The 27,836-nt window shown below is 39.2% G+C and overlaps 1 protein-coding gene across 1 annotated transcript; it reads right to left on the bottom strand.

Moving 5' to 3' along the window:
* Positions 1–81: 81 nt before the first annotated feature.
* Positions 82–27,763, bottom strand: MCHR2 (melanin concentrating hormone receptor 2). Its single transcript, XM_027603548.2, has 6 exons — positions 27,732–27,763; positions 24,302–24,509; positions 16,090–16,299; positions 11,925–12,119; positions 9,299–9,418; positions 82–397 (listed from the first exon to the last, which is right to left on the bottom strand). Exons 2-6 carry the CDS (start codon positions 24,481–24,483, stop codon positions 82–84), a joined length of 1,023 nt encoding a protein of 340 aa, XP_027459349.1. The 5' UTR covers positions 24,484–24,509; positions 27,732–27,763.
* Positions 27,764–27,836: the final 73 nt, after the last annotated feature.

The following is a 27,836-nucleotide window of genomic DNA, read 5'->3' as shown; positions in this document are numbered from 1 at the left end:
CATGCTGTTTAACCTGCGCTTTCTAATAATACCAATAACATAGACAAGCCTATCTAGACTTTTGGTGATTCATGTACTCTCCTAAAAGCTTGATTTCAAGGTATTTTCTATATTGTTGATTTCCCTGTCAGTCACTCTCCTTTGCACTTGAGGCAGGCGTTTCCGGAAATTCCCACTCAGCACAATATAGAGAAAAGGGTTAATGCTGCTGCTGGCATAGCTGAAGCAGATGGAGAGATAATAGCCTACATGGAAGGCCAGCGTGGGCTGCTCCATCTGTAAGTTCACCAGTTGTATCACGTGATAGGGGGCAGCACTTAGGATAAAGACCGCCACCAGTACAAGCACCATCTTCGTCAGCTTCATCACTCTCTCTTTTGGAACACTGGGGTTGTAACTACAAAGGAAACATTAGGATAGACAGAACATAAATAACCATAGAAATTTTGGGCAATGATTTCCTAGAACTTTCATCAACAGAGATGTAATGCAGTTACCTTGTGCCCCCTGATATGTTGTGATGAGAAGAACTGATTTTCCTCCAAAACACGTAACTACAGTCTAATTGTGATACAATATCAGACAAATCCAGATTGGGAACATTCTATAGGATACCTGACCAGTACTCCTTAATACCCTTGAGGTCATGAAAAATAAGGAAAGAATGGGAAACTGTCATAGACCAGAGGAGACTGGGGAGACATGACAACTAAATACAATATGATATTCTGCATTGAATCCTAGACCAGAAAGGGGGGTTTAATGGAAAAACTGGAGAAATCCAATAAGGAATAGAGTTTAGTTAGTAGTAATGTACTAATGCCATTTTCTTTGCTTTGACAAATGCATCATGGTAAGGTAGGATATTAATGGAGAAACAATGTGAGGAGTATATAGGAACTCTCCCTACTGTTTCTGCAACTTTTCTATTAATTTAAAATTATTCCAAAATAAAATATATTTTAAAATCCCCAAGTTTTATCATGTTATATTATATTTAGACATTTAATAGAAATGTCCCAGGGACATAGTTGAAGCAGATGAATAAGCCTGAGGAATAATATAAAAAAAGCATGGCAACTGAAAGTCATTGTAAGGTAAAGATTCCTCTGCAGTTTATCTGCAGTAGGCACCATCATTCTTCTAACTTCTTCCATTTTGAGGGATAACTGGCAGTATGAGTTCTGTTTCATAAGATGCTCTTTGCATGTCTGAGAAAAGTGCTGGGAACAAAGTGATCTTCTTTGGAGAACTGTCTTAAAAGGGCTCAAGCATCCTCTCCAGCTGTCAGTGTCTTAATATTCCATGTGATTCCATTTCAACTGTCTCACTAGCTCAGCTGCCTGTGACACATTTATTTTAGAGGCTAAGTTATTTTTCTATAACTGTGGCTGCTTCCCTTTCCCATTCTAAACAGACCACCCTTTAAGAATGCAGTATTGCCAAAGAATTTCAAGAAGCTAAGTAAGAAAAAATGTAATGGGTCAATAGAACACCTAAAATTTTGGTACCAGAGTTTGCCATGAATTTTGACTCATAGTCAAATTGATCACCCATTTGACTTCTAGGGAAGATGGTGGGTTATAAACTCACCGTGTCCCATGGATACACCTACATAACACCCACATCAGTGTAAATAGCCTAGAAAATGACCCAAAGCCTGGCAGAACAGACTCTCCATGGTTAATCGTAGAGAAGAGTGTATATCAAAAATGGTTGGAAGGACAAAGAAGAACCAAACTGACATGTGAGACTGTCTTCAGGAGGGCAGAAAGCTGCATGCATGAATAAGGCAGAGGAGCAGACCCTACACCAGGTACCCCAGGCAGGGGGGACTTGAACTCAGAAGATGATTCTCCACATTTGGCTTTAAACCAGAGGGGCTTAACTTTACAAATTTTTATAATCAGTGAGGCTTAACACCTGGAACTTAAAAATTAACAAGCTCAGCTCTGGGAGAGCCAAAAGGTGGTAGGAACTGAGTTCCCACGCTTAAGGAGACAGGCAAACAACAGTTTCTTGGAGATATAGAATAGAAGCAGCAGTTTGAAAAATGCATGGGGCTTACTGGAAGATTTATTTACTAATCTCAGAACATTTGCTGGAGGAGCAGAGATCATTAAGAGACTTCTCCAAGAATAAAAGAGCTGGTGGTGCCATTTCCCTCTCCTGCCCTCCAGCCTAGATAAATGGACACCTAGGGAACCAACATGAACACTCTCTACCTGGTATGCTAACAGCGTGCTCCACCCCCTGCTCTCCTCAGAACTGACCTCTCCAACCAGCCCTTGGCAGTCCTCAAAAGTGGCTACAGGTCCTCTCCCAGAGCAGAACTATGCAAATTTTGCTAACCCTGCGTGCCCCAACCCCACATTCTGCGGATCTGCCTTCTCCAATATGCTTTTGGCTGGAGCCCATTCAAAACACTGCCACAAGCTTGGCAGTGTGCAAACAGTCCTGACAGTGGCCAGCAGCACTCCAAAGTGACTCCTGCCCTGGGAAGAGGGGAAGATAACCACATACACAAGTTCCACTGTGGCCCCAGCAGTGGGCTAGGGGCAGACATCTGCTCTGACTGCAGGCCCACCCACCAATGAAAGCTTCTCAGGGGACAACACAGGGAGAGTGCCCTCCAGTTCAATGTGACTGCAACTCTGGCAGATGCCTGGTTTGACCCAACTCAAGCCCAAGGCAGCCACATACTGATCCATTAACAACACAGGAACCAAATCCTGCCCACAGCAGGCAGAGAGAGCCATTGCAGATGACTGGCCTGAAAGCAAATGCAGTTCAGCCATAATAGTAAGGCACATGCAACACATATAGGAGACACCCCTGAAGTGCCAGGTTCTGGTGAATAGGGAACATTGCATTGCAGAGCACTATAGGACCTCTTTTTCATAAGGCCACTATTTTCAAGAGCAGAAGTTGTAGCTAACTTTCCTAACACATAGAAACAGACACAGAGTTAGATAAGATGAGGATCAGAGGAATGGGCCCCACATGAAAGAACAGGACAAAATCACAGCAAGAGAGCCAATGAAATGGAGATAAGCAATATGCCTGATAGAGAATTTAAAGTAATGGTCATAAAGATACTCACTGGACTTGAGAAATTACTGAAAGTAAAAATACACTAGGGGGAATTAATAGTAGAATAGAGGTATGTGTGCTGGCAAAGTGAACACAAAGTAGTAAAATAGAGGAAGCAGAAGGATGGATCAGCGACCTAGAAGACAGAATAATGGAAAGCAATCAAGCTGAACAGGAGAGAAAAAAAAAATTTAAAAATGAGAAAAGATTAAAAGTACTCAGCAACGCAATCAAGCATAATAATATTTGCATCACAGGGATTCCAGAAGGAGAAGAGAGAGAAAAGGGGGCAGAAAATTTATTTGAAGAAATAATAGCTGAAAACTTCCCTAATTGGAGAAAGGCAAAAGACTTCCAGATCCAGGAGGCACAGAGAGCTTCTAATAAAACCAGCCCAAGGAGATACACAGCAAGACACATAATAATTAGAATGGCAAAAAACAGTGATAAAGAGAGAATTTTAAAAGCAGCAAGAGAAAAGAAAACCTTTACATATAAGGGAAACCCCATAAGGCTTTGAGTTGATTTTGCAGGCAAGAAGGGAGTGTCACGATATAGTCAAAATGCTGAAAGAAAAAAAAAAACCAACCCTGCAACCAAGAATGCTCTATTAAGCAAGGCTATCATTCAGAATAGAAGGAGAGATAAAGAGTTCCTTAGACAAATAAAAGTTAAAGAAATTCATCACCTCTAAACCAACCTCACAAGAAATATTAAAGGGGATTCTCTGAGTGGAAAGGAAAGACCATAAGCAGGAGTAAGAAAAGTAGAAAGCACAAAAGCAGCAAAAATAAGTATATCTATAAAAATCAGCCCGGGGATTCACAAAATAAAAGGATGTAAAGGTTAACACCATGTACCTAAAATATTGGGGGTAGGGAAGTAAAAATTTAGTGCTTTTAGATCTAGGGTTCAAACTTAAGAGATCATCAACTTAATACAGACTGCTGTATGCATAAAATGTTATATATAACATAATGATAACCACAAATCAAAAACCAGTAATAGATATGCAAAATATAAAGAGAAAGGAATCCAGGTATATCACCAAAGAAAGCCATCAAACCATGAGAGAAGAGGGTAAGAGAAGAAAGGAACAAAGAAGAACTATAAAAACAACCATAAAATAATTTAAAAAATGACAGTAAGTACATACCTATCAATTATTACTTTTAATGTAAATGGACTAAATGCTCCAAAGATAGGGTGACTGAATGGATAAACAAGTAAGACCCATCTATATGTTGCATACCAGAGACTCATTTCATTCCTAAAGACACATGCAATTTGAAAGTGAAGGGATAGAAAACATTTATCATGCAAATGGAAGTAAAGAAAAAGCTGGAGTAGCATTACTTATATTGGACAAAACAGACTTAAAAAAAGAGACCATACAAGAGACAAAGGATACTACATAGTCATAAAGGGAACAATCCAACAAGAACATATTACAATTGTAAATATTTATGGAACCAGTATGGGAACAGCCCAATATATAAAACCACTATAAACAAAAATGAAGGAAGTAATTGATGGTAATACACTAATAGTAGGGGACTTTAACACTCCACTTATATCAATGGATAGATCAGATAGAAAATCAACATGGAAACAGTAGCTTTGAATGATACATTGGACCAGATAGACCCAACAGATATATTCAGAACATTCCATTTCAAAAGAGTGGAATACACATTCTTTCAAGTGCTCATGGAACATTCTCCAGAATAGATCACATGTTAGGCCACAAAACAAGTCTTAACAGATTAAAGAAGATCAAAGTCATATCATGCATGCTTTTCTGACCATATGCGATGAAACTAGAAATCAACCACAAGAAAAAAATCTAGAAAGCACACAAATACATGGACGTTAAATAACATACTACTAAATAATGAGTGAGTCAATCAAGAAATCAAGGAGGAAATAAAAAAATATGGACACAAATGAAAATGATAACATAATGGTCCCAAATCCTTGTGATGCAGTAAAAGCTGTTCTCTGAGGTAAGTTTATAGCAATGCAGGCTTACCTCAATAAGCAAAAAAAAAAAAAAAAAATCTCAAATAAACATCCTACTTTTATACATGAAGAGCTAAAACAAGAACAAACAAAACCCAAAATCAATAGAAGGAAAGAAATAGTAAATATTAGAGCAGAATAAATGGAACAGAAACAAAAAACCACAATAGAACAGATCAATGAAACCAGGACAGTTCCTCATTTCATTGGAGATCAACAAAATTGATAAAATGTTAGCTAGATTCATTTTTTAAAAAAAGGACTCAAATAAAATCAGAAAGAGAAGAAATAACAACCAACACTACAGAAATGGAAAAGATCATAAGAAAATATTATGAAAAATTATATGCCAACAAATTAGACAATCTAGAAGAAATGAATAAATTCCTAGAAACATATAATTTCTCAATACTTAATCAGGAAGAAATAGAAAATTTGAATGGACTGATTACCAGCAATGAAATTGAATTAGTATCAAAAAACTCCCAACAAACAAAAGTCCAGACCAGATGGCTTCACAGGTGAATTGTGCCAAACATTTAAAGAAGAGTTAATACCTATTCTCAACCTATTCCAAAAGATAGAAGAGGAATGAAAGCTTCCAGATTCATTCTCTGAGGTCATCATTACCCTGATACCAAAACCAGATAAAGACACTACAAAAAAAAGAGAACTATAGGTCAATATCTCTGATTAACATAGATGTGAAAATCCTCAACAAAAATTAGCAAACTGACTCCGACAATACATTAAAATCATTCACCACAACTAAGTGGGATTATTCCTGGGATGCAAGGTGGTTCAATATTCACAAACCAATCAATATGATACATCATATTAACAAGAGAAAGGATAAAAACCATATGACTATTTCAGAAGATGCAGGAAAAGCATTTTGCAAAGTACAACACCCATTCATGATAAAAACCCTCAACCAAATAGGTTTAGAGGGAGGGTCCCTCAACATCATAAAGGCCATATATGAAAAACCCAAAGCTAACATGATACTCAGTGAGGAAAGAAAACTGAGAACTTCCCCACTAAGATCAGGAACATGGCAAGGATGTTCTCTTTCACTACTTTTATTCAACATAGTACGGGAATTCTTAGCCACAGCAATCAGACAGCAAAGAGAAATAAAAGACATCTAAATTGAAAAGAAGCAAAACTTTCACTATTATGCAGATTCATGATACTATATTTAGAAAACCCTGAAGACTCCGCTAAAAATATCTACTAGAACTGATAAGTGAATTTAGTAAGTTCGTGGGATACAAATAAATATACAGAAATCTGTTGTGTCGGTATACGCTAGTAATAAGTAGCTAGAAAGAGAAATTAAGGTACCAATCCCATTTACAACTGCAGCAAAATTAACAAAATGCCTAGGAATAAACTTAACCAAGGAGGTAAAAGACCTGTACTCTGAAAACAGTAAAACACTGATGAAAGAAATTGAAAATACAACAAACAGATGGAAAGATATTTCATGCTCATGGAATGGGAGAACAAATATTGTTAAAATGTCCATACTACCAAAGCAATCTACAGATTTAATGCAGTCCCTATCAAGATACCAACAGTATTTTTTTTCACAAAACTAGGACAAATAATCCTAAAATTTTATGGAAACACAAAAGGCCCTGAATAGCCAAAGCAATCTTAGAAAAAGGAGAACAACCCTGGAGCTATGACAATTCCAGATTTCAAGACATACTACAGAGATGTAGTAATCCAAACAGTCTGGTACTGGCACAAAAAATAGACACATACATCAATGGAACAGAATAGAGCGCCCAAAAATAAACCCACAATTATATATATGGTCAATTAATCTTTGACAAAAGAGGCAAGAATGTGCAATGGGAAAAAGACATTCTCTTCAACAAATGGTGTTGGGAAACTGGACAACTACATGCAAAAGAATGAATCTGGGCCACTCTCTCACACCATGAACAAAAATAAACTCAGAATGGATGAAGGACCTAAATGTGAGACCTGAAACCATAAAAATCCCAGAAGAGAGTACAGGCAGTAATTTCTCTGACATCAGCCATGGCAACATTTTTCTAGACAGGTCTTCTGAGGCAGGGGAAACAAAAGCAAAAATAAACCATTGGGACTACATCAAAATAAAAAGCTTCTTCACAACAAAGGAAACTATCAACAAAACAAAAAGACAACCTATTAAATGGGAGAAGGTATTTGCAAATGACATACTTGATAAAGGGTTAGTACCCAAAATATATAAAGAACTTACACAACTCACCACCAAAAAACCAAATACTCCAGTTCAAAAATGGGCAGAAGATAGGCACAGATATTTCTCCCCAGAAGACATACAGATGGTCAACAGACATGAAAAGATCCTCAACATCACTCATCATCAGGGAAGTGTATTCTTCCCTGATGTATTCTCATACATATCAGAATGGCTAAAATTAAAAAAAAGAAAAAAACAGGTGTTGGTGAGGATGTGAAGAAACAGGAATACTCTTGCACTGTTGGAGGGAATGCAAACTGGTGTAGCCACTGTGGAAAGAGTATGGAGGTTCCTTAAAAAATTAAAAATAGAATTACCATATGATCTAGTAATGCACCACTGGGTATTTACCCCCCAAAATACAAAAACACTTATTTGAAAAAGCTATATGTAACCGTGTGTTTATTGCAGCATTATTTACAATAGCCAAGATATGGAAGCAACTGCAGTGTCCATTGATAGACAACGATAAAGAATGTGTGATATATACATATGATGGAATATTACTCAGCCATAAAAAAGAATAAAATCTTGCCATTTGCAACAACATGGATTGAGCCAGAGAGTATAACGCTGAGGGAATTAAGTCAGTCAGAGAAAGACAAGTACCATATGATTTCACGTATATGTGGAAGAAACAAAACAAATGAAGAAAGCAAAAAAAAAAAAAAAAAAGAGAGACAAATAAAAAAAAATAGACTCTTAAAAATAGAGAAGAAACTAGTGGTTGGCAGAGGGGATGTGGGTGGGGGGATGGCTGAACCAGGTGAAGGGGGTTAATTAAGAGGGGGTTGTGTGTGGGAAATCTAGTGATCTTGTCTGTCCAAAACAAATACAGTAATCTATTCTAAGGACAAATTTTAATAATATTTTTAAAATCCAACATATGTATTCACTGACTCACTCACTTGAACAACTTGGCATAGATAATTTCAAGTAGAAAATAATTTTTTTATTTTTAAAGATTTTATTTATTTGACAGAGAGACACAGCGAGAGAGGGAACCCAAGCAGGGGGAGTGGCAGAGGGAGAAGCAGGCTTCCCGCTGAGCAGGAGCCTGATGCGGGGCTCGATCCCAGGACCCTGGGATCATGACCTGAGCCGAAGGCAGAGGCTTAACCACTCAGCCACCCAGGCGCCCCTAGAAAATAATTTTTTAAAAAGATTTATTTATGTGTAGAGAGAAAGAGGACGCGCGCACAGGAGGGAGGGACAGAGGGAGAGGGAGGGAATCCGCAGCAGACCCTTCCCAACCCCCCACCCCTCAACTGAGTGTGGAGCATAGGCGGGGTTCCATCTCAGGACCCTGAGACCATGAGCTGAGCCAACGTCAAGAGTCGGATGCTTAACCGATTTAGCCACCAAGGCCCCCCCTAGAAAACAATTTAGATTTATTCATAGAGTTTTAGAGACAAATATCTTTAAAGGTTCTTCCCAAGTCTATTGTCTTAGGGTAAGTCTCTGGTTTTATTTAGTCCTAATTAATCTTGTCCTAATTATTCAAATATTAATGAGATCCCTATCCTCCAAATTAACAATTTAAAACACAAAAATTAGAAAGTTATACATGGCATCTAAGATATTTACATATGTACACAACTCTGCAAAGTGTACCAAAAAAACATTTAAATAACATTATTGATGACAAATACAAAAGTATTCTTTAAATAGTATCTTGAGTTCTGTTTACATTTTTATGAAACCATTACATCAGCGATTGCAACATTTATCACTGAGAGATCCTCAAATAGCTGCTTCAGAACATGTCCTGTTTTCAGAAATTGCTCATGTAGACATTAATGCCCATATGTCTAAATGTGGTATGTTTCAAGTGATTGTTGTTTAAAATTCTGTTGTAGATGTCTTAGGATCTCTGAATTGTTCTTTCAACAAATAAAGCAAAATAGGGTAAACACTTACCATCTGGCATCCTTATTCTGTTGATACATCTCCCACGTATAGCATAAAATTAAAATATAGCACACCAAAATCAAAGGCAAAGGGAAAAAAAAAGTTGTTATTGTCAAATAAAGTGTGTACCTGTAAAATGAGAGAGAGAGAGAGAGAAGACATGACTATCATATTCACAATGCCAGGAACTTTTACAGTTTAGGAGGCATGATTCTCTAATTTTTCAGGGCCCAGGATAAAAGTCCTTGGGAGAAAAGTTAAGGATCTTTGCTGCTTTGACATAGAGAAAAATAAAATAAGATAAAAACAGAGAGGGGGGCAAACCATAAGAGACTCTTAACTATAGGGAACAAACTGAGGGTTGCTGGAGGGGAGGTGGGTGGAGGGAGGGAGTAACTGGGTGATGGGCATTAAGGAGGGCACTTGATATAATGAACACTGGGTGTTATTATGCAAGTAATGAATCACTAAATTCTAGCCCTGAAACTAATACTACACTATATGTTAACTAACTTAAATTTAAATAAAATCTTGAAGGAAAAAATAAAAGAAACTGCAAAAAAAAAGTCTTTCTCTTCATTGTTTGCTAGCAACAGTGCTTATCTCTTCTCTAGCCAAGCCTAAGGCTACTGAGTACGAACAGGTGAGATATGTATTACCATTATCTTTTAGTGTTATTAACAACAATACAGAGTAGCAGGTAGCATTTATTATATAATAAGCACTGATCTGAGTACTTTACATACTTCAGTCCACTGAATCTCTGTAATCCCATGAGTACAATTGCCATTAATATTCTCATGTTACAGAAGAACAAACTAAGGCACAGTGGGGTTAAGTGGCTTGCCCAAGGTTATCCAGCTAGTAATGAGCAGAAGTGGGATTTGAACCCAGACAGACAGTTTAGCTGCACAACGCACACTTGTAATCGATGCTCCAGATGGCCTTTCAAAGGGCTTGTTGTGAAATGAGCCTGTCTTTTCCTTGGTGCTCCCCCAGGGGAAATGCTCAGGTAAGCCAGCTCCATTTCTGCACAGATGCCAGGTGTCTTCCTTCCTGGAAGAACCTTGGCGTTGGTGGAAGACGGCAGCCCACGTTGCATGGGTGTGGACAGGGTGGCAGGAAGAGAGAGCACCTGGGACTAGAGGGGCTCCGAAAGCCACACAGTGGTTCCAGTCTCAGTTCCCCATGAGAACTTAATTCTGGGAAGATCAACAGAGGCTAGAACCTCAGAATATCCTTTATGATAACCAACCAAAAATAGCAGAAGCAGATGCTGGTGCAAAACAGTGAAGCCTTGTTATTTCTTTGACACAGGCTGAAGTCCTACAGTCATCTCAGGTTGTGCTCCTCTTTAAGATACACTGCGGTCCATATTAATGTATGGGCCACCAGTGATTAAATATCATTTCACCTTTAGATTGGCAGATGGTTTTTATCTGTGAGTGCAGCCAGTGCTGGTGGGAGAAATAATGAATAAACAATTAATCCTACTGATGTTGCGGTCCTCTGGAGCTTTTCATTACTGGATTTGTAGCCTTGCAAGGGCCTCTATCTCCATCCCTCTTGGGCTGTGACTACATGATGCAGGAATGACTCATCTATTTAACAAGTGGTGGATGGGAAAAAGGGATCTTCCAGATTGACTTGAGATAATGTATGCAAAAAGCACCTAGCACAATACATGGCCCTTAGTAGGCCATCAAAAAATTTTAGTCATAGACTCCAATGCTGTGTTCAAAATTTCAAATAAAATTTTTGACTTAATTTTTCCTTTCAAATTAAAATGTCAGAAATCCCTGTGTTGGCTTCTGTATTAGTTACTGAGAGCTGCTGTAACAAAATACCACAAACCGGATGGCTTGAAACAACAGAAATTTATTGTGTCCATTCTGGTGATAGAAGGCTGAAAATAAGATGCTGGCAGGGTTGGCTCCTTTTGGATGCTCTGAGGGAGAATCTGCTCCGTGCCTTTCTCCTCGCCTCTGCTGGTTTCTGGCAAAACCTTGCTGTTATTTCGCTTGTAGATGCATCACCCCAGTCCCTCCCTCTGTCTTCGCAGGCTTTCTCCCTGTGTCTCCCTTCAAATCTTACTCTCCTCATGAGGACACCAATCCCTGGATTGGGGGCCGGCTCTAATCCAGCATGACCTTGTTTAACTTGATGATGTCTGCAAAGACCCTATTTCTAAATAAGGTCACATTCACAGGTACTGAGAATTAGGACTTGAATATTTTTTTTGGGGGGGGGGGAACACCATTCAACCACACTCCAGTGGCATACCAATAAGGTATGCCACTCAGTAACTCCTAGACCATTTTGGAAATTTTGGCCCTCCCTTGATTTTTGCATTCCTGCTGTGTCTGGTTGCCATGGATCTTTAAAATCCATATTTAAATAAATATATGTGTATCCATTGAAGCTACATAATTAAACTCCAAATCTTTTTCTAAAGGTTACCCTCCCCTTAAATCAAGCTACCAACCTGATTGTGGAAAGCAGAAAAGTAAGTGGGGAGACTGCCCCTTAGAGCATCCCCAAGGACACTCTACGCAGCTGCTCACGTGTTGACAAGGAGGATGAAGCACTTCACAACTTAATTCAACTCTATTTTTCTTAAGTTTTAACAACCTACCAGAGTACATCGTCGGGGGATGTTAAATCAAAAGCACAACTCTCCACGCCGTCTTTAAATTTGATGACCTTCGAGTAGACCCAGACAGGCAACGCCAGAATGAAGGAAGCTGCCCAAAGGCCCAAATTGATGCGGACAGTCTTGTACCTCGTTCTCCAACTTGTAAGTCGAAATGGTTGGACGAGAGCCAAGTACCTGCAAAGCCAGTTAAGAAGGGTTTGGGAACAATCAATAAAAGCACTGAGCTCCAAGGATGAAAGGTTCATGACAAGAGTAAATTATTAGTATTATTATCCTCCCTGAAAGCACACCTCCATCAAGTTACATTTTTAAAGAGCTGGCTGGTACCCGCAGAGAAAACAACTCTTGACCCTGCAAGTCTGAATAAACCACTCACTGAAATAACTGTCATTTCCACGAACACACTGATAATGGTGAAATTCAGCCCTGTGCAAACTCTCTCTTTACAAAGGTGCTTCCTATATAGGCTAGGCTCTGGAAAACTTGGTCTCTGAGTCGGGGTTTCCTCCAGGAGGAAGAGGCTCTCTTTCCAGTAGGATTTCCTGCCATGGAGGCAGGAAGGAGGCAAGTGCTCTGGCTGGTAGGAGAGCCTGCCGGCAGGATGAGGCTCTGGCCCGCCGGGACAGACATTTTGCCCAGATGGCTTTCCAGTGGGGCCCCGAGGCTCCTGGAGGTTCAGTTCACAGAAATCACAGACAGTGAGGATACACAAACGTGACTAGTACAGACAATGCAAATTCCTCAGGGAACTCAGGCTGGAGGCCAGAGAGGGGAAATGGGCTAATTTCATAGGGAAAGGGGTTTTCTTCTCTTTTTTTCTATTTCTGATTCAGAAAAAAAGGATAATCATTAACTAAACTTGAAGTTCTGACATATCAAGTATATTTGGTTCTCTAGAAAATCCAAGAAGAATTTCTCAGAGCCAACTGAAAGCCAAAGAGCCTAGACCCAGAAGGAAGAGTATTTGTGAAAGCACACTTTTGCGGGAGGTGCGGGTGTTGGAAGGCAGCGTTTGTAGACATTAAATTAATGTAAAATATGTTTTGATGGTCATTTAATTTTTGTAGAGCTACTTAAGGAAAATTTATAAAAATAAAAAATTTCCTATCCCTTGTTCTTTCAATTTTGCATAAGAGGCAGGACTTTTTAAGGGAAAACTTAGTTAAGGGACCCTTTGGGATGCAGGGAGATTCTTGTGGCCCAGGGTACCCCAGCTGCTGCTCCTCCTCCTGCATACCGCACCTTCATCACCTGTGGCTAAGGAGAGAAGGACCCCTCCCCACCCCTCCTGCCCCTGCTGGGGAAGGGGATGGGGTAGTGATTGTACCGCAGCCCAGCCATCATTCTGTCTGGGATTAAAGGATGATGGAGTCATGGCATCAACAGATTAGCAAATCCTCTCTGATTATATCCTCACCCCAACATCCTCCTTCCGCCAGCTGAAAGCCCCTCACTGGTTTTCCGTCGCCTTTCAGATAAAATTCAAAATTCTTACCATTGCTTGCAAAGTCTTTCTCCACCTGGCCCTGCCTGTCACTTAGGCTGTAGCTTGTGTCCGTCTTTCTCTGGCCTTCCTTCAAGCTCTTTTCCCTTTGGGGGCCAGGTGCATGCTGTCCTACCTGCCTGGCAGAATCTCCCTCTAATTCCTCTTGCTCTTCCTTTGAGTTTCTATTTAACAGTCTGTGTCTCAGGGAAGCTTCCCCTGACCACTCACTCTATACAACGGGCTCATGACTATACATGCAGATCGTAGGGGAACTCTCTTTTCCTTCCTAATATGTATCATTGTGTGGAAATACACATTCACCTGTGTGACTTTTCACTTAATGTGTGTCTACATCTCAGGAGTGAAAACCCCACAAAGGCAGGAACCTTGACTATTAGTTTAATGTTCTTTTATCTCCTGTCTCCAGCATAGTTCCTGGCCTATGGTCATACTCAAATATTTGTTGAATGAATGAATGGGGAATTTGGCTTCTACTTACTGACTTTTGATGTTCTAGAGAATTTATTTACAAAAGTAGTCTAGGCAGCTTTCATCTGGAGGTATATGTTTTTAATGTTTTGGATGTTTACATAACTTTTTGGTGTTGATTTGGAGGTAGTACCCACTACTGAAATATTACACATACTTGTAGTTATTACTAATCAGAGAAAGAAGGATGAAAATTATCAGAAACACTTAAAATTTATGCTCTATTGAATTGGCAATTGAAATGACTTAATGTATAAGTACTAAGGCTTACTGATAGCACTGACATGACCAATATCATGTTTATGGCCCTGCAAAGAAAACGCCATTTCTTTTTACAAAATTGCAGATATTGTTGAAGTTTTATGCATTTAGTACAGTTGGAATGTCAAGAAATGCTGAAGAGGAAAAAGTTCAGTTTTATAGAAATGATTTCCCTTCTTTAAAGAAAAAGCCGATGCTCTCCTGCCTTCAGGGTACAAGGTATGAAGAAGCTTTTCTTATCTCTGAGAATGGGATTACGATTGGTTAGGACCTGTACTTTAGGTTGCTTTCTTGCAGTGGGCCTGCCCTGTGTCAGCATTAGCTGGCTTCAGCTGAACTAACCAGGCCTACATAGTACATTGATTTTAAAATGTGGTGTTAATTATAAATTGAGAAGCACACTCTATATTTCGAGAATTCTTTTACAGGAAGGCAACATGTTATAAAAAATGCATTAAACATCACCATCATTATTCATGTCTGAATAATAATGATTCCATGAATGATTTCTTTGAACCTTGCTATTCCTTTGTTTATTCATTTGAAAAACTGCTCATCACTCCCCACCCCAAAGGCACATGTGGAAGGCTAAAAGAGGCAGAGCTCAGGAAGGAGTCCCGGATGGACCCAGGAAAATTTAACATAGACCTCAAGACTGACAGTCATTCATTCATCAATATTTTTTGAGCTCCCCTGTGCCAGGCAGTGTCATGCAGATACTTGGGATATATTAGTGATCAAAGACCCTGCCTTTGTGGAATTTACATTTGAGGGGCAGGGGAAGCTGAACAATAAACAGTACACGCATACAGCCACACACAAAGTAAATTAAACTATGTGATATATTGGCAGCAAGGGAGAAAGATAAAGTAGATCAGAGCAAGGGGGAAGTCAAGTGTGCTAACTTGGGGTAGGGATGGGAAGATGGATGGAGATTTTAAGTGGGTTGTTCTCTGAGACAATTCCTGTTATGCCTATTACCGTGTCTTTAGGGCTTGTTTCTCTTTGGGGAATGCTGCTAAGACCTAGTCTGGAGGTCCTAGCATCTGGATGATGCAGGGACATCCTAGCTTGCCTGCTTCCTACAGAGGCCAGATAAGGAGGTAGTTATGAGCAACCTGCCCTCTCTAGAGACAGCCTGGGTCTGAACTGGGCTCCACCACTCACTCGCTCCACAAGTACCCACCATCACTGTCATCTCCTCTAATAACAGTTTACATTGTTGGTGAATATGGTTAAGGCACATTCCAGGTCACAGTCGAAAGCACTTCTAATGATGTAAAATGGCAGCATTTACATTAACCAGTCATAACAAGGGGTGTAAAAGATGTAAATATGGTCTTCCTGGTACTAGAATATCTCTTCATAACTACTCAGGAGCCCAAATCTATTCCCCAGATTCCTTCAAGCTGCTAGGTGATAACAGGAGTCTGTGAGACATTGAACATACCAGTGAGACATTGAACATACCAGAAATAGCCCTGGACAGAGTGAGGAGACCTACTTCAGTTCTCAGCTCTGCCAATGACTCACCATGCCCCTTCAGAAAAGCCCCTCACTTCTTGTGTGAGGGGCTCAGCTTCCTTATTGCAAGAAGGATGCACTCATTCTGGTTTGCAACATTTCATGATTTCAAGATATTTTTATCTTGCAGTGAATTATAAATAAAACTGAAGTTAAAAAGAATGATTTGCAAGAAGGAGATTTTAGTGTGTTAAGTTTTCCATTAAAAATATATATTTCTATGAAAGTTGGAAAAAAGATTTTTGAGTCCTACAATGAAACAAGCAAAGGAAGAGGAACGTGGCTGTTACAAACTAGCACCGATGTTGCTTAAATTGGGATGACGGTGGGGAAGCACAGGCGCTTCTGAATTATGTTAAGCTATTTCAAAGTTTCTTCACTTACCTGTCCACACTCATCACAGTCATGATGGCACTACAGGCGAGCTGGTTGCAGGTATCCAGGGACGTGATAATGGTGCAGAGGGGCCCCCCAAACACCCATTCTCCTCCCCGGGCCCACTGATGAATAAGAAAAGGCATTCCAACGATGTGAACCAGATCAGCCACAGCCAGGTTGCAGATATAAATGTCAGGAACAGTTTTTTTCCTGGACCTGAAAGAAAAGCACGGAAACTGAGGATTGATATTGAAAGTGTGCACCTTCTTCAGTTTATGCCACCTGTTACAAATTGTTAATTATCAAAATGAATTTTAAAAGAAGTTAAAGGAAAACCTACACAAATGCACATACGAATGCCTAGTCTTGTGCATATTTAAACATTCTGGACTATATATCTGACAACTAACTGTGGGGGCTTAAAAATATGGCCACAAATTCTCCAATACAGCTTTCAAAAGATGGAATCTGGTTCCCTCCCTTTGAGGGTGGTTGAGCTTAGTAACCCACTTTTCACAAATGGAATATGGTGGAAATGACAATGCATGACATAAGAACATAAAGGCATTACAGGGTTCCTCCCTGCTCCTCTCTTGGATCACTTTCTCTGGGGTAGCCTGCTGCCATCTTGGGAGGATACTTAAGCAACTCTGTGGAGAGGTCCACATGGAGAGGAGATGAGGCCCCCCGCCAACAGCCAGCACCAGTCTTCCAGGTGTGTGAATGAGCTACTTTGGAAGTAGATGCTCCCGCTCCTGCCGAGATGACTGTTGCCTTGGAGGACGGTTTAACTGCAACTTGGTGAGAGACTCCGAGCCAGGACCACCCAGCTAAGCTCTTCCCGGATTCTCTCCCCTTGAAATGGTGTGAGATAATAAATGTTTATTGTTTTAAGCCACTAAGTTTTGGGGGTAATTTCTACATAGTAACAAATTATACCAACTCTACGCTCACTCAAGCTAAAGGCTTAGTCCTTGCTTATGCCTAGCACCAAAAACAGCTGAACAGGGAAAACAAATGGCTTCCATTGTATAATGCATTTTTTTTTCTCCACTCAAGTGGAAGTCAATCCTGATAGGTCATTGTTAAAGAAATTTCAACCTTTACTTAGAAATATTCCAACAAAATCTAACCGAATAGCGAAGACTATAAATTAAGACCCTGAAATCCGGATAGCGTGGAGATGAAATCTGAAGAGTAAACTGGTAGAGGGCTCAGAGAATGATCTCGTGGCTCCTGCTGGGGAGAGTGAATTCAATGCTATCTAGATATGACACTCTGTAGGCAAAAGAATTTTTCTAGGAGCAGAAATTTAAATTTAAAATTCAGGTGGTCCCTATGTTCAAGGAGTTGGAACGTTCAATAATAAACAGGTAACATCTTTATCTGGGAGATAATATTCATTAATTCAACAAATATTTTATTGAACACCAATTATATGTCAAGCATTATATTGTGTTCTGAGGCTGCAAAGCTAAGTAATCTATAAATTGTAACATCGAGGAGTTTGTAGTCTAGATATGTTTAAATAAATGAGCACTGCAGTGTGATGAGAGAAAGCTAGAGCAAGCACAAGGAGTACACAAAAGGGGCCTCTGCCCCTTCCCCTGGGGACAGTCAAAGCAGATTTCTTGGCAGAAGTGGCATCCGAACTGAGGACAAATAAGACTTTAAGGAGCACATAAAAATTAGCCCTAAAATATGCCACAACTGCTAGCTCAGGGCTTTGCTCTGTGGATTGGAGGCTAATGTGTGACTTTATTATTCATTGGCTGAAAATTCTACAGCCTGTGACCTTTATTTCTAAGCCAGAGAATCCTTCTGTGAGACTAGTCGGCGAGGATATTTTACCCAGGCCCTGGCAAGTACATGTTGTGTGGGAAGTTGCTGCCATTGATTACCTAACTCAGCAACCGCACTTTGGGCCTTGTTGATGCCACTATAAAGAATGTTGGTTCCTTGTCCCCAGCAGGTGGTGACTCATATCAGAAAGACCCAAAATGAGAAGAGATTTGAAGAAAAGATCTTGTCAACCAAAAGAGCAGCCAAGTGACTGTCCTTGGTCTCTCATCCTCTGTCTTCTCCAGGCCTTTGGCAGGGGAGGGGTAGAGGAGAATAGACCCTAGAGGTCAGGTAGAAAGAGTTCCACATTAAAAAAACAAAAAACAAAGCAAAAACACCACAAAAAACCCCCATAAATCTTAGCCTTTAAACAGATGTTATTTCCATTTGAATTGGGATATAAACCATAAGTGGTTGCTTAGGGTCTAATTGCAGCAATTAGATTCACGGCCCTTGCTCTTCTCTAGACAGGCACCCATCATTTACTGATAATGAATTATGGTAATTCTATTGTTGAGGACAGTACAGGCTATTAACTGGCAATTAAAAAGAATTAAATTAAGTGTTTCTAGATGATATTCTGTATAGAAAAAGAGAATTCTGAAGCAATTCTATGATCTGGGCATAAGATAGTAGGGCAATAAAAATAATACATTATCTTTATCATTGCTTTCTTTACTAAAAGGGACAACATAGGAATTAAAACAAAAATAAAGAGAAATTGTAAAGTCTCTACCTATACAACTTACATTCTTTTTTTTAGATCTAATTTATCTCCAGATTTTCTGTTGACAGACTTCATTAGATTTCTCTCTCTCATGACTCAAACATTTAAAATAAAAAATGTAGGCTAGTGATCATTTTAGCTAACATGTTTTCCATATGGTTAACATAGCCATATGTAATGCTCACTAATTTGAAGAATGATAAAATAAATTATGGTATTCCACAGTATCCTACAATAAATTATATAGTTGTTACAAATCATAGTTTGCAAGAATATTTAATCAAAGGGAAACATACTGATGAAGTAAAAAAGTCCCAATTATGTATGTAGCATAAATTTATGTAACATTTAAATAATTTATTTCAACATGTGTTTAAAAATATGCTGGAATCGTGTATCAATTTATTACAATGATTACCTATTAGGTAATAGTAGTAGGACTGATTTGACTTTAAAATTTTTCTATTAAAAATGTGTTTACATGTTGTAGTTGGAAATAACAATATATGCTATGGATTAAAGAAAACTGCTAAAACATATAACACCACACATGCAGGAGGTTGCTTTGCTGATCAGCTTGCTCTCAAATCCATTTCCCACCCTTCTCCAGCTGTGTTCCTAGGTATTTTTGTCAACTGGCTTTTGGTTGGTTTTGGCCAATGGGAAGCACTTTTGGAGGGGAAACTGGAAGATGGAGGAGAGGAGAGACCAGCACATTTCCTTGTTCCTTCTGCTGTTGGCATCTCTGGGCAGTGGCTGCATTCCATCCATGGCTCCACCTTCATCCTGTAGCCCCTATTCCATGGTCCCAGATCCCATTATGGCTATAGGTCCCACCAGGCAGCCCAGACTCCTGCGGTCTGTAAAACCACCTGCCTCCTTTTCTCCATCCAGCTCAGGGCCAGGAGAAGGGTGGTGGTGTGGGGTGGGAGATGGTGGTAGAACACAGTAGTAGCTTCCTGCTTTTGTGTACCTCTGGGTTGCCTTACCAGCCCCTGTTGGGCATTTAACTCCAGTTGAATTAAATTCCTATTGTGAGCCAACCCCAGTGGGTTAGTAGTGATTTTGTGGAGCACTGTGCTAAGAAGAATTCTGAGTCTTCACACACACAGGCACTAGTTACAGGACAAACCTGCACACAGATTAGAGATGATTGGCATGGATGGGAGAGTTTAGGGTCGAGTGACATATTTGCCAACCTTGCTCTAGATACATAGTACAATACAGTTGAAAGAGAACCTGACTGGGAATTCCATTTTCATTTCTACACCCTTGTGTCCTTGGGCAAGGCATTCAACCCATTTAGATTCCAGAGTTGTCTTGGTGCCCTGGACCATCGCAAGGAGGCTCTCTCAACAACTTTCCAGTTCAGGGGAATAGATGTAGCTGAAAGGTTCTGCAGTATCTGAAACATAGTGTATGTGTGCAGCAAGAGTATGGTCAACCCCAGCGAGAGCTTACATATGGCTGACACTCTGAGAATGGCTGAGGGCTCGGTCAGAGGGAGCCAGTAGTTATGATTTAAACGGGGTGGGAGAAAGGAAGAGGCCTTGTTCTAAGTGTTTCCCCTCCCCATTTGTCTTAGCAACTGGTCTTCCACCATTAGATCGTTCGTGTTCCTTCAGGTTAATGCACTGACCCTCTTGTAATCTCTGTATAAAATGTAGATACCATTGGGAGGGTTTAAAGTAAGGTGTTTCAGTAATTCATGATTTAGTGTGAACTTGTTGACAGGGAGTTGAGGTCAGGGAATGACAGAACGAGGAGGACTTTTTATTTATCAGGAAGAAGGCCATCCCTTAGAGTTTTTGCCCACATGAAGCTGTCTGTCAGGTGAAAGATGTGTTCAGGAGATGGGGGTGATGGACTGATGGAGAAGGACATCCTCCCCTTTGTGGAAGTAGCGCCCAGGGCCCACTGTGACTGTGGAACTAATTGTGTAATGGAGTTCACCAATCTCTCTCTGAAGAATAAAAGGGAGAAATGATGATGTTATAATTGGCCCAATTTCCCTCCTACATTTTCTAATCTGGCTTCCTTTTGACTAGCTGTGAATTTAACGCGTGACAGACTAGTAATCATCTGGCCTCACTACTTTATAGTCACCTCCTAATGCACAAATTACTTCTTACTTTTAAAAATAGCCACATAGAGGGCGCCTGGGTGGCTCAGTCATTAAGCGTCTGCCTTCGGCTCAGGTCATGGTCCCAGGGTCCTGGGATCGAGTCCCACATCGGGCTCCCTGCTCCGCGGGAAGCCTGCTTCTCCCTCTCCCACTCCCCCTGCTTGTGTTCCCTCTCTCGCTGTGTCTCTGTCAAATAAATAAATAAAATCTTTAAAAAAAAAAATAGCCACATAGAACCTCTTATTCTGGAAACTCCATCTTCCTTCAACCTTTTTTTGCATACACGTTTCTAGTCTTCCTTTGCAAAGTCAGGAGTTAGTTCATTGATTGCTTTCCAGCATTGCTAATGATCTTACTCACTTTTGGTTCTATTCTTCCTCTTCTGAGACAAATATTCATCATAAATGGGAAAGTCCCTAAATCTTTAAATGTATCTATTTCTCCTTATTTTTAGTGTAGTCTTAGGATTTTAATTAAGCCACCCATCTGGTAAGAAGGTAACAAATAAAAGGTCATGGCAAGGCATGATGAAAATATTAATACAAATTGCCTTAAAATTTTTGGAGAGCAATTAAAAAAAAAAGGTTAGATAAATTCCAAGCCAAAAAAAAAATGAAATTAATTTGCTTTCACATGACTTTTGAAAGACTAATACATTTTTGGAGAGCAATTTGCCAAGAAAAATATTAAAATCCTAGTAATAAAAATTAAAATTAAGTTGCTCCCAAATGTTTTTTGAGAGACTAAAAGATTCATCTTAAATGCCCCACTAACATATATCTTCTCACGTATTATCTATAAAGTGGTACTGATACAGAGAAAAGACAGGTTTTTCACAATCATTGCAAATAAATTAGTCAGGATAATGGCTCAGGTTTTCTTTTCTCCAGTTAAATGATTATTTGCTTTATGTTGAGAATCTGGTTCCAGGAATTATACCTCAGTATTGACTTCTAGAAGAGTTCATTTTCCACATTTCTTCTTTTTTCCAACTTTGTCTCCAGATGAGTAGATAGGATCAGGCCATTATTTATTGGTGTAATTTGAGGGGAACCAAAATTTTCTCTGGCCCCAAATACCTCTTCAACAGCTTGTCACATGGTCTGAAATCTAACATTGAAGAGTCTTTGCATATAAAAGTTGCCTGTAAAAAATGCAGCCATTTCTGCAGGGCCAACACATTATAAGAACTTGATTTCTCCTCAATGGGGCCAAGGCTTTATGGGTGTGAGGCGTGAGGCATGCTACATATATCTCTAAGAAAGGACAGTAAAAATACTAAGGAGTATGAGGGGAAGATGGAGAAGTGGACAGGAGCAACCGGCAAACAGGAGCGAGCTAGAAACATTCTCATGTTTCTGACTATTAACTTTCTACTTGGCACTATTCCCTCCTTGAGGCTTCCTGAGAATATCTGATTACTTTTATTACCCTTCCCGGAACTCATTATGTGAGCCATCCTTTTTTTTTTTTTTCACTTGATTGTTTATAATGTCTTGTATTGTTTTTCAAATTTATATGTTTAAATCTTATCTTTTCCACTGGTCTATGAACTTTTTAGATTCAGATGCTGCCACATTTCTTTGGTAGTTTCATAACCCTTGGTGCTGGGTTTGCAGTAGGCATTAGTAATACGTATTGCATTGAACAACTTCTAGCGCTTAAAAGAATTAATGTAAAATGCTTGATATTCCAGAAACCGATATTGCACTGTATGTTAACTACCTAAAATTTAAATTAAAAAAAATAAAATGTTTGATATTCACAAATGGCTTTACAGGACACAATAAAAAATGCCTGAATTCATTGAGAGTAAAATTCTAATATACTAAATAAATTTTCAATTATGGATGGTGTAAAAATACCATTCATAATGCTACATTTAATGGCAGAGATAATGACAATAAAAATTTGAAAGTGGGCTTGCTGGTGAGAAGCCCCCTGGAGAAAGTGACCAGTTATGAGCTTTCTCAGGGATGGTGGCTGTCATCTCCATCACCATCCTGAAGGCTGCTCTTACTCTTAATTGGTTCTGTGAGGATTCTTTTATACACATGGTAAATCCAACCATCTTTCTAGTTTTGATGATTTTTAAAAAAAAATATTTATTTATTTAATTTATTTACTTAAGAAAGAGAACAGGGAGGAGCAGAGGCAGAGGGAGAAGCAGGCTCCTTGCTGAGCAAGGAGCCCGATGTGGGACTCTGTCCCAGGACCCTGGGATCATGACCCGAGTGGAAGACAGATACTTAACCAACTGAGCCACCCAGGTGCCTTGATTTGTTTGTTTTTTTCAGTGTGGAGAAAATAGCCTGGTATTTGCAATCATGGGATCTGAGTTCAATGCCAGGACAGTCTGGCTGTGTGATGATGGACAAGTTACTTTCTCTCCTAGGCCTCGTTCCCTAAATGGGTATAATAATAGTACTGCTCTTCTGAGGATTAAATGAGATTGCAACTGTGCTTTGTAAGTATAATATGCTACACAAAAGATTGTTGTAGTTATGTGTTAATATAATGCTGAAAACACCTACTAGGAAGTACTTTTGAATGTGTTTTCTTATAGAGAAGCATGGATGAAATTTTCTTTAATGATGGTTATAAGCATGAATAGAGACTAGGGCAATAACATTTAACATCTTATGTTCATTAAAACAAGTGAAACTTAAATGTGAAAATAATCAGGATAGCAAAGATATCAAGCAGTGATGGGGCACACTGACTCTGTACAGTAACTCTGAACCATGGGAAACAAGTAAATCTATTCTTATTTTCCGGGTTGAGCTCTATGCCCTGGGGTTGAGAGGAAGGAGGAAATTACCTGAATGAAGTGGGAGATGTGAAGCAAAGGTAGGAGGTGTTGGGAGCTGATGTCTCTCAGTTTGACCTATATGGGGCTGGTCTACACCGAGGGGAACAGCCCACACTCTGTGATGGACTGAATCTTTGGGCAATCAGGTGGAGTCTCTCTCTCTCTTGCCCAAATGAGTACAAAATAGTCTCTTTCACAGCCTGAGGAGGACAGGTTGTTGTTGTTGTTGTTGTTGTTGTTGTTTTTTAAATAAATATAGAAACTCCATCTTTATTGGCTGTACAAACATCTCTGGGCTGTACACAGGATAACTCTTATTGTTGAAAGTTGAAAATAAAATGGTTGCGTTGCAGTTTTACTCCATGCCTGGGCTCCAGCTCTAGAGATTCTGAATCAATTAGTCTAGGATGAAACTATGTATTAGAATTTTTGAAAGCTCCCCAGGTGATCCTATATGGGGCTAAGATTGAAAATCACTGCTCTAAAAATTCATTAACCCAGCAGTAAGCATTGGCTTAGGTCTTTTCATTTTGAGTTTTGCAACTCAGATGTTACTTAATACATGATGCAAATATCTGTAGAATCTTCTTTAATGATCTTAACCAAATATTTCCAAAACCAATTTCATTAAGAACAATCCTATAGAGGGAAAAGGAGTCATTTAGTGAGTATAGAATGTGCCTAAATTATGGAAAACAGTAGAAGCTCTTACCTTATTATAGTGAATACGATGAGGATGTTGCCAACCAGTCCCATTGAACAGATAATCCCAATCATAGAAGGGAGGATGATTGTATCTACAATGCTGAGGGTTTGATAAGCAAACTCTTTATTGCAGGATTTGTTCAAAAGTTCAGCAGAGGTGTTCCAACAGGATGAGGGCAGTGAATTCATTGTTCATGAACTTCCAGTGGTTCAAGCTGTGAAGGGATAAGAAGTGGTTTATTTAATGAATTTTTGAGGCAGTTCCATGAACATAATATTTCTTTAACGTAATTGAAAAAACTATTTATTGCGGCCTTCTTTGCACCAAGAATCCATGCAACATAAGATTCCAGGTGATGAATATGACTACTCCCTGTCCATAATGTCCTCACAGATTATTGAAGGGGATATGTAAACAGCAAATTAGAGAACAGTGTACTGTGATAAATATACATTTATCATCACACCTTATTGTAGTACATTCTTTGAACATGCTGATATTTACTCAGTATATGCTGGTACTGGTTGTTTACAGCTGATATCTGTTCTTATTGTTTCTGTGTGTCTACCTGTACTGACTAGTAGCCCTGCAATACTTAGGTTGTTAAATATATCCTCTCTGCAACAAAGTGCATGGGGACACCAACTCTGATTATTTGAGAATAGAATGCAATAAGACTTCCTGAGATGATTCCTGGACTATCTTAAAGGATGAATAAGAGTTAGCTCAGTAGGGGTGCCTGGGTAGCTCAGTTGGTTGAATGTCTGACTCTGGATTTCGGCTCAGGTCATGAGATTGAGCCCTGTGTTGGACCCTGTGCTGGGCGTGGAACCTGCTTAAGATTTTCTCTCTTCCTCTCCCTTGTGCCCACCCCCTCTCAAAAAAAAAAAAAAAGAAAGAAAGAAATGGATACATTTTTAAAAAAAGAGCTAAGTAAAGGACAAGGCAGGAAGGAAAAGTGTTATAGCTAGGGGGGTACCACATACAAAGTATAATTATGGCACAGGAAAAAATGTGCTAAAAAACAAGTAAACAAACAAAACCAAATAGATCTGAAAAATTATTTGCTTGACAAAGACACTTAAAAGTGCCATCTAAGTCTTGTTTCTGGTAATGGTAAATTGGGTAACCCAGATTAACCCTCCCACTGAAAACAATAAAATTTGCTGGACAAAAGTTCATATGTATATGTTTGAATATGTGCATGTTTGTGTATACAGCAGTTCAAAAATATTCAAGATCTGAAAAGTTACTGGGACCTCCCTGACCAGTGTTTGGATGAGATCTTGTAACTGGGAGGTAAGCAGAACATTAAAGCACCAAGGCTATCTTTATCCAGAAGGCACTTATTGCTGCCACAGCCATTTGAGCTCTGGGTCCAGGTCTGTAATCATGTCCAGAGAGAAGTCAAGGCCCACAGCCTACTAAAGTGGAAAATTTTGCAGGAGAACCCTTCCTCTGAGCTGGAGCCCCAGATGTTACATCCTCAGGTATGGATGAATTGGATTTAGATTTTTCTCTCCTACCTCTGCAGCCATTGGGAACTGCTCAGATGGCTGCCTTGCTATCCTTGGAATGGAGAAGAAAATGGATCTCTGGGGTTGTGGCTTCCAGAGACCTTTCCTTAGGAGGGTCCAGAAGAATCCTCTCTCAGATTTCACCCTGAGTAGGCAAAGCCTAATTAGACCAGGGACACTCAAGACTTGAATTTAGCCTGATATGGTTCAGGAGTGTGAAGCCTCTAGGTACCAGGCAGATACAAATGTAAAACCTTTTTGAAGGGGAAAGCAGTTATCCCAAGGCCCCAGGGAACTCTCAAAATATTTTTTGAGGTTAATGGCCAGCAAGCAGTCAAAGATATAAGCATTGTTTATATACTGCTTGAAATGTATTAGACTTAAAAGTAAGACCCTAAATTGTAAAACCACAAGAAGAAAATGTAGGGAAAAAGCTCCTCAACACTGGCCTTGACAACAGGTTTTTGGAAATGTTTCCAGAAGTGCAAGGAACAAGAGCAAAAATAAGTAAGTGAGACTACATCAAACTAACAAGCTTCTGAGCAGCAAAAGAAACAATCAGCAAAATGAAAGGGCACCGTATGGAATGATAGAAACTATTTGCAACATTCCATCTGATAAGTGGTTTTTATCAAAAATATATAAGGAACTCATACAACCGAATAGTAAAATACAAAGAGTACAATTAAAAAATGGACAAAGGATTTGAATAGACATCTTTCCAAAGAAGACATACAAATGGCCAACAAGCACATGAAAAGATACTCAACATCACTAATCATCAGGGAAATGCAAATTAAAACCACAATGAGATCACCTCATACCTGTTAAAATGGCTAAAATAAAAAAGACAAGAAATAACAAGTGTAGGCGAGGATGTGGAGGAAAGGGAATTTTTTTGCACTATCGGAAAAATATAAATTAGTATAGCAACTATGGGAAACAATATGGAGTTTCCTCAATGCATGAGAAAAAGAATTACCATAAGATCCCGCCATCACAATCCTGGGTATATATCTGAAGGAAAGGACATCAGTATCTCAAAGAGATATCTGTATTCTCATGTTCATGGTAGGATTATTTACAATTGCCAAGACATGGAAACAGCCTAATGGATGAATGAATAAAGAAAACATCACACGCACACACACGCCACACACACACAGAGGAATATTATTCAGCCATGAAAAAGAAGGAAATCCTGCCTTTTGGGACAACATGGATAGAATTTGAGAGTATTATGCTAAGTGAAATAAGTCAGACAGAGGAAGACAAATACTGTCTGTTCTCATTTTATATATGGAATCTGAAAAAGCTAAAGTCATAGAAATAGAGAGAATGGAGGCCAAAGGTAGTAGAAAGGGGAAATGGGGAGTTGCTGTTCAACGGGTATAAAGTTTAATTGTGAAAGATGAAAAAGTTCTAGAGATCTGCTGTATAACATTATGCTTATCATTCAACACTAGTTCACTTAAAAATTTGTTAAGAGGATTGATAACTCAATAATAAAAAAGGTATGTGAAAGGACAAAATGGATGTTTGAGAAATGGGGCAGAGTGACTATTTCATGCTCTAGATGGAATATTTCAGTCCGTAGCCTATTGGTAAAATATGTTCACAAAAAATAAAAGGTAACATGGAAAGTAGAAAAAAAGATATTATTAAGATAGCAAAAAGGCAAGCCTCACAGGATATTTCTAAGACATATAGCCGAGAAAAGGCTCTTGTTCATAATATATAAAATATATATATAAACCAATAAGAAAAATACAGACAGCTCAACAGAAAAATGCCCATAGACTTCAATAGGCATCTACAAAACAGCTTTCCAATGGTCAATAAACATTTTGTAAGGTATTCAATATCATTGGTGATAAGGAAAAGGCAAATCAAAACCACAATGGGATATCTATACATACCTATCAGGTTGGTAAAAACTTTCAAGTCTGAGAATTCCAAGCGTTGGTGAGGATATGCAGCCACAGAAACAACCCCCACTGGTAGGAATATAAATTGATAAACCG

The sequence above is a fragment of the Zalophus californianus genome, chromosome 7, assembly GCF_009762305.2.
Source record: "Zalophus californianus isolate mZalCal1 chromosome 7, mZalCal1.pri.v2, whole genome shotgun sequence".
Taxonomy (NCBI): Eukaryota; Metazoa; Chordata; class Mammalia; order Carnivora; family Otariidae; genus Zalophus; species Zalophus californianus.
The sequence above is the reverse complement of the archived record's forward strand: the minus strand, read 5'-3'. Positions and strand labels throughout refer to the sequence as shown.

Bases quoted from the DNA above. Each gene is read 5' to 3' on its own strand.
- MCHR2 (XM_027603548.2), bottom strand. From the start codon at position 24,483: ATGAATTCACTGCCCTCATCCTGTTGGAACACCTCTGCTGAACTTTTG. The intron at 16,300-24,301 runs GTAAGAGCTTCT...CTTTTCTTTCAG, and splicing joins ATCGTATTCACTATAATAAG to GTCCAGGAAAAAAACTGTTC. The intron at 9,419-11,924 runs GTAGGTTGTTAA...CTCATTTTACAG, and splicing joins TCCCCCGACGATGTACTCTG to GTACACACTTTATTTGACAA.